This window comes from Zonotrichia albicollis, chromosome 4, assembly GCF_047830755.1.
Source record: "Zonotrichia albicollis isolate bZonAlb1 chromosome 4, bZonAlb1.hap1, whole genome shotgun sequence".
NCBI lineage: Eukaryota > Metazoa > Chordata > Aves > Passeriformes > Passerellidae > Zonotrichia > Zonotrichia albicollis.
The window spans coordinates 59,997,635-60,011,897 of record NC_133822.1 but is presented as its reverse complement, the minus strand read 5'-3'; the positions used below and the strand labels follow the sequence as shown (position 1 = coordinate 60,011,897).

General features: G+C 37.5%; 1 protein-coding gene across 3 annotated transcripts in view; it reads left to right on the top strand.

Annotated features, from left to right (window-relative positions):
- Window positions 1-12,458, top strand: part of ASZ1 (ankyrin repeat, SAM and basic leucine zipper domain containing 1) — a 36,362-nt gene extending 23,904 nt beyond the window's left edge. For 2 of the 3 annotated variants that reach the window (XM_026790356.2, XM_005481965.4), the window contains exons 10-13: window positions 4,347-4,459; window positions 9,598-9,703; window positions 10,120-10,233; window positions 12,042-12,458. In XM_026790356.2, coding sequence (XP_026646157.1) covers window positions 4,347-4,459; window positions 9,598-9,703; window positions 10,120-10,233; window positions 12,042-12,188 — 480 coding nt within the window. In that variant the 3' untranslated portion in view covers window positions 12,189-12,458. The remainder of the gene's footprint in view (window positions 1-4,346; window positions 4,460-9,597; window positions 9,704-10,119; window positions 10,234-12,041) is intronic. The other variant, XM_026790357.2, reaches the window with a different exon arrangement.
- Window positions 12,459-14,263: the final 1,805 nt, after the last annotated feature.

Sequence of the window (14,263 nt, the reverse complement as noted above, 5' to 3'; positions counted from 1 at the left end):
GACTAAATGATGCATTCTTACAAGGCTTCAGTTCTCAGCCAAGATGTGGTGCTTGCTTTTCTTTATTCCTGCTGGAATTTTTCCTGTGGGAAGTGAAAGGACTTTCTATGCTTACTGGGGGATGCTATAATAAAATCCAGTTATAGGAGCCTCATTGGAACAACGTAAGTACTTCAGTCTGCAGGATTCTTCTGAGTGCTCTGTACTGGGGAACTTTGGAATCTCTGATCTGGGATTCCAAAGAGACTTTGTAAACAGCCTCCTCAAGACTGCTCCCTGTACTGGAGCTAGTCCCTAGTGTCCCATGTTCTTAGTGTCAGCTTTTTTTCTCCTAATCCTGGTACCAGGGAGGTGTGTGTTCTGGCAGCTGGATCCAACATTGTATTCCTTTAGAGTGTATGTCAGCAAGGATTGATTTGCTTGATGTTTTGTCTTGTAACTGAGTAGGTAATTTTTCTGACAGAACTCATAATTAATTCTGTAATCTCAGGGGATGTTAATGTAGAGAGCTTCGTCAATGAAGAGACTTTTAAGAGTTCATCTAGGACAAAATATTGTAAGACATGTCAGTGTGTTTAGATGTTACTGCTTTTCTGAAGCCTCAGGATCTTTGGACAGCATCCTGGTCTCCTGGGATTTTTAGAATTCTAAAACCCCTGTTGATAGTAGTTTTGTCTTTTAAGGAGATTCTTATGGATTTCCTCTCATTACTGTGTGAGCTGTTGTGTTGGGCATGATTGCATTAAACTGTAAATCTGTGTGAGTGTATGATCATACTGATCACTTACTTTTTGGTATTGTAGTTAATGCTTGTTTTTGTCCAGTGAACACTGTGGAGAGAGAATTGTGAACTTCAGTGAATGACTAAGCTTTATGGTTCCCTCTCCAAAGAGGTGAAATTTCACTCAAAATCAAAGCTTCTGTTTCACTGTTCTAAATTGTTCGAGGCTCGTTATTATAAAAGCAAAAAATCTTTTAACAAACTGAAGTAACTACAGGGATCAGCTGCTTCTGCACAGGAAGATAATATCTGTAAGAATTTAATTGCTTTGTCTGTTAACTTTGCAACAGCAGGAAACAGTTCCTGAAAAATAAGTCATGCTTTGTGCATGGACATAAATTAATTAGTGAGTCTTCAGTTGAGAAGTTAAAAAATGGCATAACACTCCTGGCTTATTAGCTCTTCATAAGTTATCCAAAATTCTTTATGCAGTCTTGCTTTAGAGCTCTGCTAACGGTTTCTCCCCACGCTGCTGATAGAAGAAATCTAATCTGTTTCCTTGTAACTTCAGAGTTGAAAGTTTTCACTGTGATGGCAGACTTTCAGCTAACAGCCAGCTGTTTTAAAGAGCCTGGATCTTATTACTACAAAGATTAATGATGACCTTTGATGGATGCCTCTGAACCAAGCTGCTTTGTATCCAGAGAACTGGGGAGAAATCCTGTCATTACATGATAAGCTTTCCTCCATCAAACAATATAGGAAGATATTTTCTCTGTAAATACCTTTATCTGTGTTCTACAACAGAGCCTAAACAATGAGTCTTTCAAGCTGAAATCCTTGCATTCCTCAAGCTTATAAACTGTTCCGTTCTGGAAAAAAATGTGTTCAATATACTGGGACGTCTTTTCAACATTTGGAGGTTTTTGCCTGCACTACTTATGACACATTTTTTACTTTGTTTTATAGCATTTTTCTGATAAGATAGCAACAGAAGTGATTTAGTGTCTGGATGCATTTAGGACTAAAACAGTTTCTTTCTTACATTTCATTTAATTTCGAATAAGAGAAATTGGCATTGTGTTTTGGATTTGAAACTGTGTAATGAAAAGTTCACACATCAAAATTCAAAATATAATCCAGAACTTTCCATAATTGGATAATTATCTGGTCTACGTGCTTCTATATCACAGTTCCGGGACTCATTCCTCTGCCCCACTCCCTGAAAAAAGCATTTAATATTTGACAGAAATGTGTCAGATCTTGTCACTAATTAAAATTAGTGGTTACTTGGGCAAAGTAGCATAATTGTAAGAGTTTGTGCATAGCTTCACTGGTTTTATCTGTGCAGTATATCATCTTCATGTGCTGAGGCCATCTTATTCACCTCTTGTCACATTCATGCTGGAGTGAAGTTCGGGCTTGGGTTTTGAAGGGCTGCCTTCTATGTATTTAAGCAAAGAATAAAATAGATGTTCTTAGAGTTGATCTAGCTAAAATTGAGAGTGCTTATAGTCTGTTTTACAGATATGAGCAAATCATTGTACAGCATTTGCATGTTCTTAAACATGGCCACTTCACAATAATACTTGGAAAATTTGGACTGCAGAACACAAGTGAACCAACATCAACCTAAAAATTCACTTATCCATCAAGAAGGGCTTGTGGCACTGGTTGTTTCATGCATTCATTATTGCATGAAGAGTCAGGTTCTGGGTCACTTCATGTTCTTGCAGAGTTGATCTACAAATTGGGAAGTAGTTTGGATTGATCTATTAACCTTCCATCTCTTAAGTTCTGCACCTTTTAGCACTAAGTGCAGAATCAGTGTGGTGGTAAAAAGCTTAATCTGTAGTGATATTTATTACATTCTTTAGTTCCAGACAAAAATTTTCAAGCTGTGGTGGTGCTCAGTGATCGATTTGCAGAAGAACAAAATTATGTTTTATTTCTAGGGGAACAAAGTGCATCTTTCTGATATGCTGGTCAGAAAGCTGCATCCTGATTTGCTGGTTTCAGGAATGAGAAGGTGGAGTCAAAAGCAAAGGCAGTCTTCACAATTGTTCCTACTTTAAGCAAGATAGTTTTAATTCCTCAAGAATAACTATAGTAGAAATCTGCTTACTTATTCATGATAAAATGACTGCTGTAATGCTTTGTAAGCCTTAAGAAACTATTGCTTTGTACCAGATAGGGCTCCACAAGGCAAACCTGAAATCTGATGTATTGAGCAAACTTGCAGCTCAACACAGGTGGAGCAGATTATTCATACAAAACTCAGATCTTTCTATCTTAAGGCTGCTGGTGATATTTGCTAAAAGGACTTCAGTATAATTCATTCAGGGACCCATGGAAACCTGTTCAAAAGTTCTTGACACCTGTAGTTGAAGTCCCAGTTAATCTTATTGGGATTTTTCATTACTGAAGGACTTATTTGTCTATAAACTTAACATGGTTTTGATATGTTTATGGGCTCACAAGTGTACCTTTAATTATTTTTTAGCTCTGATTGGTGGAGAACCTGGAGGACAGTTTTATGCTGTCACAATGAACAATGAGTGTCATACCATTGGGTCTCAGAAAAAAGCAAGTCTTTCCCTGGGCACAGTATCTTCCTTAGAATGTTGGTCTGATGTGGGTTATCAGCTGTTCGTTCAAAATTCTTTCCAGTAGAAATCTGGGCAACTGCAAACACCAATATCTTCCAGATTTCTGAGGGTGCAGAAGGTAACAAGCCCACAGAATATCAGTGAGGGTCCCATATAGTCTGGGTTTGGAGACTCTGAGATCCTTGCAGTCTCAAATGCAGGAGTGGTCTGTGCCTGTTGAGTCAGGTCATCAGCTGGTGCCTTAGGAGCAAAGTCAAGAGGTTTTCACTTGTGTGGGGGAGCATGTTAGGGCTGCTAACACCTGACAGCAGCCTGTCAGATGAGCAAGGGAAATACTGAATGTGTCACAAAAGCATTTATTTTTTTAAAAAATGAACTGTTCTTTTTCACTAAGTGTTCTGCAAGAAAACTCTTAGTCTAGGATTTAAATATGACTTAAAATTTAATCTGAGATGCTTGATGGATAGCACAGCTGCCAGTGTTTTCTGCTCCAGGCATCACTTGGAGAATCTGTTACATAGTATGTATCTTTTTTTTTTTCCTTCAGTTAAAAAGATGTCTTCCTCTAAAATTCTCCATTTGATGCTGATTTGATAATTTCCACTCTTTCTCTCTGAGTTAATGCTGTATCACCATCATGATGATTCATTATCTTGCTGTCAGAGATGACTCAGATCATTCTGAAATGGAAAGCCTAACATCCTAACAAAACAGGGGTACTTAGGCAAACTACTATTATTATTTTTTTTAATAAACCCTAAACAGGTTTTCTGAGTATCCTATGCAGTTTCAGTTCAGCAGTTCCTCATCTCTTGTAATTTTTTTCTCCATCATTGAATATTTTCTGTAGTTTTATTTTTTCCTTTGCCACTTTCATGCATTGTAGCTGGTTGCAATAACTTAAAAAGAATTTCTTTTAAATCTTAATATTTAGAAGCTAGTGAAATGTGTTACTGTACTGTTCTGTCTAGTAAGTCTAAAAGTAAATAATATTTGGAATTACTCTTTAAATTTAGATTGGCATTACAAATCCTGGGGATCAGCAGAAACTCCTAGATGCTATTAATGATCTGCAAATGGAAGGAAAAAAATTTGAAGACATCTCTGAAATTATGAAGCTGGAATTGAGGTATTAACAGTATATCTAAGGAAATGGAAGTGAAATGTTAACAATTTAAGGTGACCATGTTATTTTCTGTGGCTCAAAGGTAAAATTGTCTCACTTTACCCTTAATGCATAGCATTCATGAGAATATGCAAGTTAGTAGATTATGGGAGCTCGTAATGGGTGTGTTTTGCACAAACAAAAGCTTAGACAAGGTAGGCTCTGTTAGTCTTCCAGTCAAATCTGTCTGATTTTAAGATAAATAAATTTTAAGATAAATTAAAAAAAAAACATGGGAGGGAGAGATGCATATAACTTCTGCATAGGCCCTTATTTTTCAACTCATAAAATTATATCTTGTACATGTGTATCTTAAATCATAAATGCTACTTCTGTTCGGATTCTAGATTTTTTCATTGTTTTTCTCTTCCATTGGAAGCTTAACTGGCTTCTAAAATATATCTTTTTTTTTTTCTTACCGATTAAGCGAGTTTAGAAGCTATTTTCCTTATCATAGATTATATATATCAGTAGGTTTATAAGGAGAATTTTTTTAAGAAAGGGTTACTCGTTCAGACTCCCATTCCAACTTGGTATTTTTTCCCATTATAGTATTAAGGCATCAGCTGTGCAACACCTCTCATACTTTTAGTACAGTCTTGTGCAGTACCATAGAATCCAGGCCCAAGCTGAGAAGTGTGTTCCTTAGCAACCTTATTAAACTTGGTAAGTTCCCTAAGCACTGCTAGAGCACTCCACATCCAGCACAAAGCGAAGTATATAGTAAGTACAAGGGAGCCATAAGATTTCTAAAATCTCTTGTCCTTTATGTGTAATTTTTTTTCCTGGAAGACAAACCTAGATTTAAATTCCATGCTCATATCTTTCCTCTTCCTAGTTCTCCAACTTATACAAGTATAGCTACTAAAAATGGATTAGATAGTAAATGTTCAGTTCCTCTTTGAGGTGTGTTTCCCTCTTGACTAGTGATCTGACAGCTGTGCTAGTACTCACATAGACATCCCTTCCCTCTCCAAAATATTGGGGAGAGCTGTCTGTACTGCTTGAATGCTAGAGCCCCTGTTAGTTCTGTTCATCGGCCCAAAGAATGTGCTTGGGTTCAAATTCAGTCTGTACATGTCTCTGCTTTGGAGGAAGCTGCACTGCACTGACACTGTGCATTAGCAGTCAAGTCATGATGTGATCCTGCCATGGTGTTGTCTTTAGAGTCCCAGGTCCATGAGACTGTCCAGTATGTATTCCATTCCCAGTCATTCAAACACTGACTGCTCCCAGTGCTGGTGCTGTGCTGGTACCTTTACTGTCTTTTTGAAAAAGAGACTTTGTGGCCTGCTTTAGGAATGTTTTTGCATCACAATGCAAAGTTTGAGCTCTCAGACTTGGGAGGATGTGCGAGGCATTTGAGAAAGCTCTTGAACAGCTGTGATGGGCTGGAAGAGCAGAGAGCTCATGTCCTGATAGAGGACTTTGATGTTTCTTTTGATCTTTGAGGAAATTTCATTCAGAGACCACTCAGAGATCAGGAATTGGCTGAACATTCACACTGGGCAAGAGTGTTGGGCAATGGCTCTCTGTCCAGATGAAGACTAGTGAGGAGTGACCCTCCTCAGGGCCTGGTGTTGGGGCTGGTGCTGTTTAACATCTCTGCTGGAGGCATGGAGACTGGGATTGAGAACACCCTCAGTATGTGTACCAATGACACAGGGCTGTGTGCTGTGTTAGAGGAAAGGAATACACCCAGGGCAGACCTTGACAGCCCTGAGTGGTGGGTGCATGAAATTCAGCAAGGCCAAGTGTAAGCGTCCTGAGTCAGGGCAGCCCCAGGCACCAGTACAGGCTAGACAGAGAGTGGATTGAGAGCAGCTCTGAGGAGATGGACTTGGGAGTGTTGGCTGACAAGAATTACAGAAACACAGAATATCATGAGCTGGAAGAGACCCACAAGGACCATCAAATTCAGCTCCTGGAAGAAGCTCTGCATGACACAACAAATGTGCACTTGCAGCTGGAGTGGCCAGCAGGTTGAGAGGGGATTCTCCCTGTCTATTCACTGTCATGATACTCCACCTGGACTACTGCAGCCAGCTCGGGGACCCCCAGCATAAGAAGGACATCAGCCTGGAGGGAGTTCAGGAGAGGGCCACAAAGATGAACAAGAGGGCTGGAGCACCAGTCCTGTGAAGACAGGCTGAGAGACTTGGGGGTGTTCAGCCTGGAGGAGAGAGGACCTAAAAGGGGTCTACCAGAGAGCTGGAGAAAGACTTTTTACAAGGGCATGTAGTGATAGGACAAGGGGGAATGGCTTCAGACTGATGGAGGACAGGTTTACATGAGATGTAAGAAAGAAACTCTCTGCTGTGAAGGTAGTGAGGTATTAGAATAAGTTGCCCAGAAAAGCTGTGGGTGTCCCATTCCTAGAAGTATTCAAGGCCAGTTTGGATGGAACTTTGAGCAAGTTGGTTTAGTGAAAGGTGTCCCTGTTTATGACAGAGGGGTTGGAACTAAATCATCTGTAAGGTCCCTTCCAATCCAGATATTCTATGGTTCTTTAATTCTCCATCAATACAACTTTGTACTCTCAGAAGAGAATCTTGCAAATGTGTACATGTGCTGCAGCACTGAATTACTAAACTTCCAGCATGCAGGAGGATATAAATCAGTATGATACAGATACACCATAAATGCTCTAACAGCACCTGAGGCATTTGTATTAAAATAGAGGCTTTGCTGCTGAGCTAAGGTGGTGGACCAGGGATCTGTTGGGTGCCTTTGGAAATGGATGTTGACTCTTCAGCAAGCAAAAATTAGTTACAGTTTAAGGTGACTTTTCCCAGTTTAAGCTTTAGGCATTTTGTGTTAAAGTGTATGCTTTTTTTCAGATTGTTCCACAGTAGTGGTTAGTACATACATTCAAGCAGAGCATCTTAAAAATCTGAACAGAGAGAGTAAGTAGAGAAATGCAAGAAAATTATCCATTCACTGTGTGTGGCCAAATACAATGAAATACCCACACAGTATCTGGTGCAGTCTCACACACCAGTGACATATCTTACTCCTAGTATAGTGTGGGTTTAGATGATATGTAGTTCTCAAAACCAGAAAATAATTGATTAATTAAAGATTGAAGTACACAAAATATGACAGCACTTCAGTTATAGCAAGCACTGCATAGTTTTCTAGAAAATTGCCTGACATGTATTCTAGGCATCTGACCTTTAGACTAAAATCTTAGGCTATGTTTACATGCTATTATATAAAGATTTTACTTCCCACTTGTTCAAAGTCATTCTGTGAGAAGGAGAATCAGTCATCAAGTCATAGAAAAACTAACATAGTAGAAAATCTTGAACTGATTGATTATAAACTTACGGAGTGTCCAGCACTGTGTAGCCACTGATGTTTTGACAGCCATTAATTCTTTTTTAAGGGGATAATTTTTTGAAAACATTATTTCCATTTCTATGTCACCTCAACAAGTATAAAATTTATGAAAATGGGGAGTTTTTTAAGAACTGTGGTGTAGTGAAATAGTATAATAGAACAAATGTTTTTCTTTTTTCCCCCTCCTAATTCAAGCCTATGAAAAATACTTTGTATTTGCCAAGAATCCTTCCAGAATTCCAAAAGATAATTTCCTTTGTAATGAAACACAAAATATGCCAGCTAAAAAGTTATCTAAGTAGAAGAAAGTATTTATGACTATGGCTTGACTGTAGTAATGTGGAAGAAGCTTTTAGACTATCTCCAGATGTTTAGTGTTTGGGCTCTTTACCTGAAATACTCAGTTCAGTTACATTGTTCTGAAACAAGCAATAGTTTATTTTATAAAAACAAACTAATTAGCGTTTGTACTTCTCCATCTTCACGAAAACCATGTCCAGTACTGGTTTTAAACCTCCAGCATACCTATTAATGATTCTTCATATTTCTGTATTAAATCTTAAAGTCTTAGCAGTTCAGCACTATTGCAAATCACAGATGTCCTGAGCAGTGGCAGAAATTTTACTCACTAATGATCCTGTGCCCAAAGTTGAAGGAAAGCACTCTGTGGCATTCAATGGCCTAAATTCCATCTCCATTTGGATACATGTGCTGCATTGGTGTGTAGCTTAGTTTAGCTGTTTGACAAATTTTGTGGATACCTTTTTGACCTCAGAGGAAAGAAGCAAGTGGTATGGGTATGTTGCATTTAGTTACATGTCTGCATTCAATAGCTGATTGCCTAGGGAATGGAGGAATGTTGGAGTCTGAGTTAGTTTATTCAGATACTATGGCTCTGCAGAACAAGAAGCTCTGCAGGAGGAACATGTAATTGTCTCTTGTTTTGGCCCTGCCTGTTGTTGACCCAAATATCTTAGAGTTAGCAGAAACTTTCCTACTGGAGATACAGACACTTTTCAGGAGTTTCAGGGTTTGAGAGCTCACTCAGTAAAAGCAATTGGATGATCTTCTTCCTTGCCCTCTTTGCTTCTTCGTGGTGAGCAGCAGCAAGTTTCTGGCTGGCGCCATGACTTATGACTAAAATTCTCTGACATTCCAGTAAAGCTGAGTCAGTGTCACATGGAAGCTTTAGAAACTTAATGCTGAAAATAATCTGTTAATTTTTTCTATCTTTCTCTCCACTTTTTGGAGACATGGGTCAAACTAATTTTGAGAGTTGACTTCCTGCTTGTGTTTGAGCACCAACTAAAAATTTTCTTCAAAATAGATGTCAGATATTTTAGGCTCTGAGGTATATGTTTCCAGATCCAAGGGCCAAGCCAGTATTATTGAATTCTTATTTTCTTCAACTCTGTTGGAGACTGTTACCCTAAACCTAGTCATTTCATTCCTAGCTCCAAAGTACAAACCAGACTTTTCCCCTCACATCTACCTCAAAAATGTAAGGTGCAGGTCAGAAATATTGTCATTCAGAAATAAGGCAGGGGAGGCAGGGGATGGGACAAACAGGGGGAAAAATACCCCAACAACTTGCTAAGATATTAAATATCTCACACCTACTAACTTTTAAAATGATACTGGGTTTTTTGTATGTTATGAAACTGCATGTCTAACTCACTAGCCAGTGTTGAAAATTCATATGTGATATTCAGCTTGCAAGAAATTACAGCATTTGACAAATAACAATTTTATTTTTCTAGTGAAGATGAATTGCTCAAGTTTCTTCAGAAGTTGAATAAAGAGTGTAGTAAGCTGATCATTCCTGTGCAGACCATGAATAACCATTTCCTCAAAAATTCTCACAAGGTATTCAACCACAAAGAAGATTGATTTAGAGTGCATTATTCCACCTTGTAAAATAAAAACGATGAATATTCATTAACCATCTTGGTTGTTACATAGTTATAGAAAGCTGTCCAGTGCTCTTTCTCTAAAGGACACTTCTTAAAAATAATATATTTCAAATAGTTAGGCCATACAACTAAACAAGATAGATTTGTTTCTTCATGTTTCTGCTGATAGGAGAGTTAAAGTGACAAAAGTTTCCAACAAAGGCTGCTAGGGAGTAGTAGCTTATTGTGCATAAATTATACAATTAAAACCCATCATAAATGCAATTATAGACCTTTTCTGGCACTGTCTTTTGTAATACATAAACTGTAGAATACTATATGAAAATCTACAATTATGTAATTATGGCAAATAACTGTAATTATTAACAGATGGCACTGCCCTGGGCACCAACTGAATGCTATATTGAAGTCTGCAAAGATGTGATTTGCAGTGTTAAAAAGTTGGAAGAAGAAGTTCACAAACTGAAGGACCTCGTGGTGGAGGTGAGTGTGTGTGAGTGAGGCTGTTAAATACTGTGTACGAGTTTCTGATGCAACCTCAAATATGACATGTGTCAGGGAAATGTTTCATACCTTGGTCTGCCAAAGGCTGTTCAGCCTTAGCTTGGACATTGCATCGATCTCTCCCCCTTTTGCCTTTTCATGGTGGAAGAGAAATAATCTCTAATATTCCACGGAAGTGTGGAAAATCTCCATAAGGAAGCATAATCTACTTTTTTCTTTCTACTGCACAAAGGAATTAATTGGAATGTATCCCTGTACTTTTGGACAACCACTGTGGCATAGAGGCCATGCTGAATACTTACACTCTTACTTTTTAATTAAGGAATCTTTTGTTTGGAATTATTGACTCACAAGGAAGATACTAAGGTTTTATGGATTGAATGGGAGGCATCCCAGATAACTCTGTAGAGTGACAAAAGAAGAGGGTGGGAGAGGTCAAGGCTAGATGTTAGCACCACATCAGTCATTCTCAAGCCAACACAGTGACACTCTCTTGTCAGATGGGGTCATTTTAAGTAATAGGCTGGTAAAATGAACGGCCGCTGGGGTAGGGTAAATGGAGCATCAGTGTCAGAAAGGAATCTGTTGCTGAACGAAGCCATGTGGAACTCAGACCTTGAGTATAATGCTACTAATGCAATTTCCTGTAGTTTAAGTAAATTTAATGTAATATAACAGCCTTCTCCCAATAAATCACTTAGCACCAAATATATTAAGAGGTAGCAACTGTGGCAAAGAACTTATTAGCTATTTATTCCCTTTTTTGCATATGCAATCATCACATGTGTATATATTTGCCTCCTCTATATGCAGGCCAGTTATAAGGGCTGGGAGGATTCCAAGTTTGGTGCCACTTGACTTTATCTGTATGTAAGGATGTAAGGTTTTATAGCTGTCAAGACAAAGCACAGTGTCTGTATCCTGTGTGAAACAGCCTTCTCATTACTTCAAGAAAGAAAATCCTTCTTTGTAAAATCCTGTTATATTTTATGAATTTCACTTATGAATACTTTAATACAAGACATTTTTGTGCTACTTAATTTGTGATGGGGCACTTTTGAATGTAGAGCACCCAAGTGTTTATTGTGAACCTGTGAATCTAAGTGACACAGTTTAACTTCTTACATTAAATGTTTGTATAAATTCCCTTGAAGTTTTCAGTACTGTTCGCTGTCTTAGTCATGACAAGACTTTTCCAGCAGTAAATGTCTTAGCATATAATTTTTGAAAGTATGGTAAATGAGACAGCCTTCCAAGCATTGTAACTAAGGTAGGAAATCAGACCCTAACCCTGCTGTCCTTTATGACAAGGCTCCACTCAGGTTCAACATGTATTTGAGATGGCACTTGTTAGGTACTTTCCACTCTCCCTGTAATTTTCAGTAAGTCTAATCTGTTAAATATTTAACTTTCTTTTTAAATAAACAGGGTTTTTTAGTAATTAAATGGCAGAAGTTCTAGCTAAAACATTTGACAGTCAAGGTTCTATTGTTTGTTATTAGATTTTTGTAGCATCTAATAATAACAGTGGTTCACTCCTGAGTAATTACGTTTGTAAATGAACAGTTTGTTTTACTAATATATGTTTCAGAATAATTGAACATCAGATAAGGTGAACATTTACACACATTTATTTCAAATTAAGTAGGACAGAGACAGAAAGAAGTAATGTCAGTCCTAGATGCATGCAGATTCTTATGAATGGGTGCTTTATAATCTACTTAAGAAGCTTTGGCACTAACTTTTTTTTTTCTGCACTTTTTACATGGATTTAACATCTGTCTCAGTATGAAGAAAAGAATGAACCTAACCAAGTGAAAGTTCCAGAAAAAGCAGCCACCTTGGAAAAAAGATCAGTAAAAATGGGAGTGGTAACATTGCTTGGATTTGGTTTTTTCTTATGTGTAATTAAATTAGTAGCAAAGAGAGCCTGAATTTAAGTTTAGTGTTGTTTCTCATCATATCTCTGGTAATTGTATTGATTATTTGTTTTGATCTAAAAATAACTGTTTTAATTTTTAATAACTTAAGAGTATCTTAGGGTTTTATTTTGAAATTCATTGTTGGTATAGAATGTGGGTCTAAAATGTTGTCAAAGCTGCTTTTCATTTTTTGGCATAAAACTGATTATTGCTTACTAATTACTAGTTTCGGTTTTTTGGTTTTACCTGTTCAGAGGTGAATATAAATAAATTCTGATTATATATCATATGTTTGTATTTAAAATTATAATGCAGATGTGTTTTGGGGGTTGGCAGAGTTTAAAATATTTTCAGTATCACTTTCAATTTTATGTTGATAAAGATCTTTTCTCTTGCAGAGAGATACATGTATATTTTTCTTTTCACAATCAAGAGAATTGTTGTTTCATTTTGTCTAAAAAGTAATTTCCCATTGAACTATGACACTTATATTATGCCTGAAATCTGCTTCCTTAGGGATACTCACCTCTATTAAGAGTTTCATCACATCTATTAAAAGGATTATAGTAGTACTTTGCTGTAAGAATGCAGACAACTTAGAAGGCATAGCAGCTTGTTTTTTCTTGGTCTGGTCTTTCACTACAAACTTTTTCTTAATATTTTCTCCACTTAAAAAGGTGTTTGTAATCCCACAGTGAAACATTTCTAACTGGTTTTGATCTGCTCACTAAACCAGGTATGTTGGGAGAAAAGGAAGTTGGTGTAAGTGAATTCAAACTAGTTACGTTTTTGTAGGTTTCAGTAAGCATCTGTAAAAATTCTGAATAGTTTGGAAGGAAAATTTTTCTTTCAAAATGAAACAAAAAGAGTCTAAAAATATAAACCTGAATGGGTGTGTGAAACTTGGTCTCTGAGTTTTCAGAAAGTTGTCTAGTGTCTTAACCTTTGGAATTCCCTCTAGAGACTAGAAAGGAGAAGATAAAAACTTAGGTGCTATTCCAATCATTGTTACTGCTGTTTTCTGCTTGTCTTAGAGAATTGCATTGGGTGTTCATGTGTTTCCTTGTTACTGCAATTGTTTTATTTGTTTTACCTCCTTTACTCCTTCGATGCCAGGAACATCCTACAGAGTGATGAGGCCAGAGGCAAAACCAACATAAGTTGGGTGTTTTTTCAGTTTTATTCTGCTCCCAGTCTGGTGTCAGAAGGGATAAGCTGTGTTCACCACCACCATCTACCAGAAGTGAAAATGAACATTCTATCAGCATGAACAAAGTATATAAAAGGAAATACTTAAAAAATAGTTCTCTGGTTCTTCATACTAACTTAGAATTGATCCTAAACTAACAGGGCTTGTATTGTGGAAGGAACATCACCTTTTATATACACACTGCTCCTCCTCTAATCAGCTCAAAATACAGTTCCAATGCAGTTGCTCAGTGATGGGTTGGCTCACAGGTAGTACTAGAACTTTGACACCTAATGTCTTTTGGGAGTTTCTGTTGGGTGAAGGTGTTTGGGGTTTCTTGGGTTGGTAGTGGAGGGGGAGTGGCCAGGCATATTTACAGACTGTTTCCTACATGTACTTTTGCATTATTTAAGTGGAATTATTTCAACTGCTCAAAAGTTTCTGCCCTTCAAAAGATTCTGCTTCTTAGCCCTTACTTCCCCATTTAAGTGACCAATTGCATTAACAAAGCCACTTCAAAGGACACTGAATATAGCTTTCATTTCAAGAGATGCATTTCCTGTCGCTAGTAGATATTGACATTTGAGAAAACAAAAATTCAAACTCTTTTTCCATCAATTTGAAGAAAAGATCTGGTCAGTTGGAGGCCTTTTAAGCTTAACTTGGAGCTCTTGCAGATGAACCGAAAATCTGCTCCAGAGAAGTTTTATCAGTATTTGACTAAATTATAATGGCTTTGGTGTAAAATACTTAGTGGAGAAAAAAGTAATGCATGATAGTTGCTGGTAATTTTTTTTCAAGTGTGAGCATTATAGTAAAGTGGGTTTTGCAGGAGGGAGTCAAAGGTCTGAACTTCAGGAGATGATGTCCAAAATACATTTGGAAGAAGCTGGTCTTT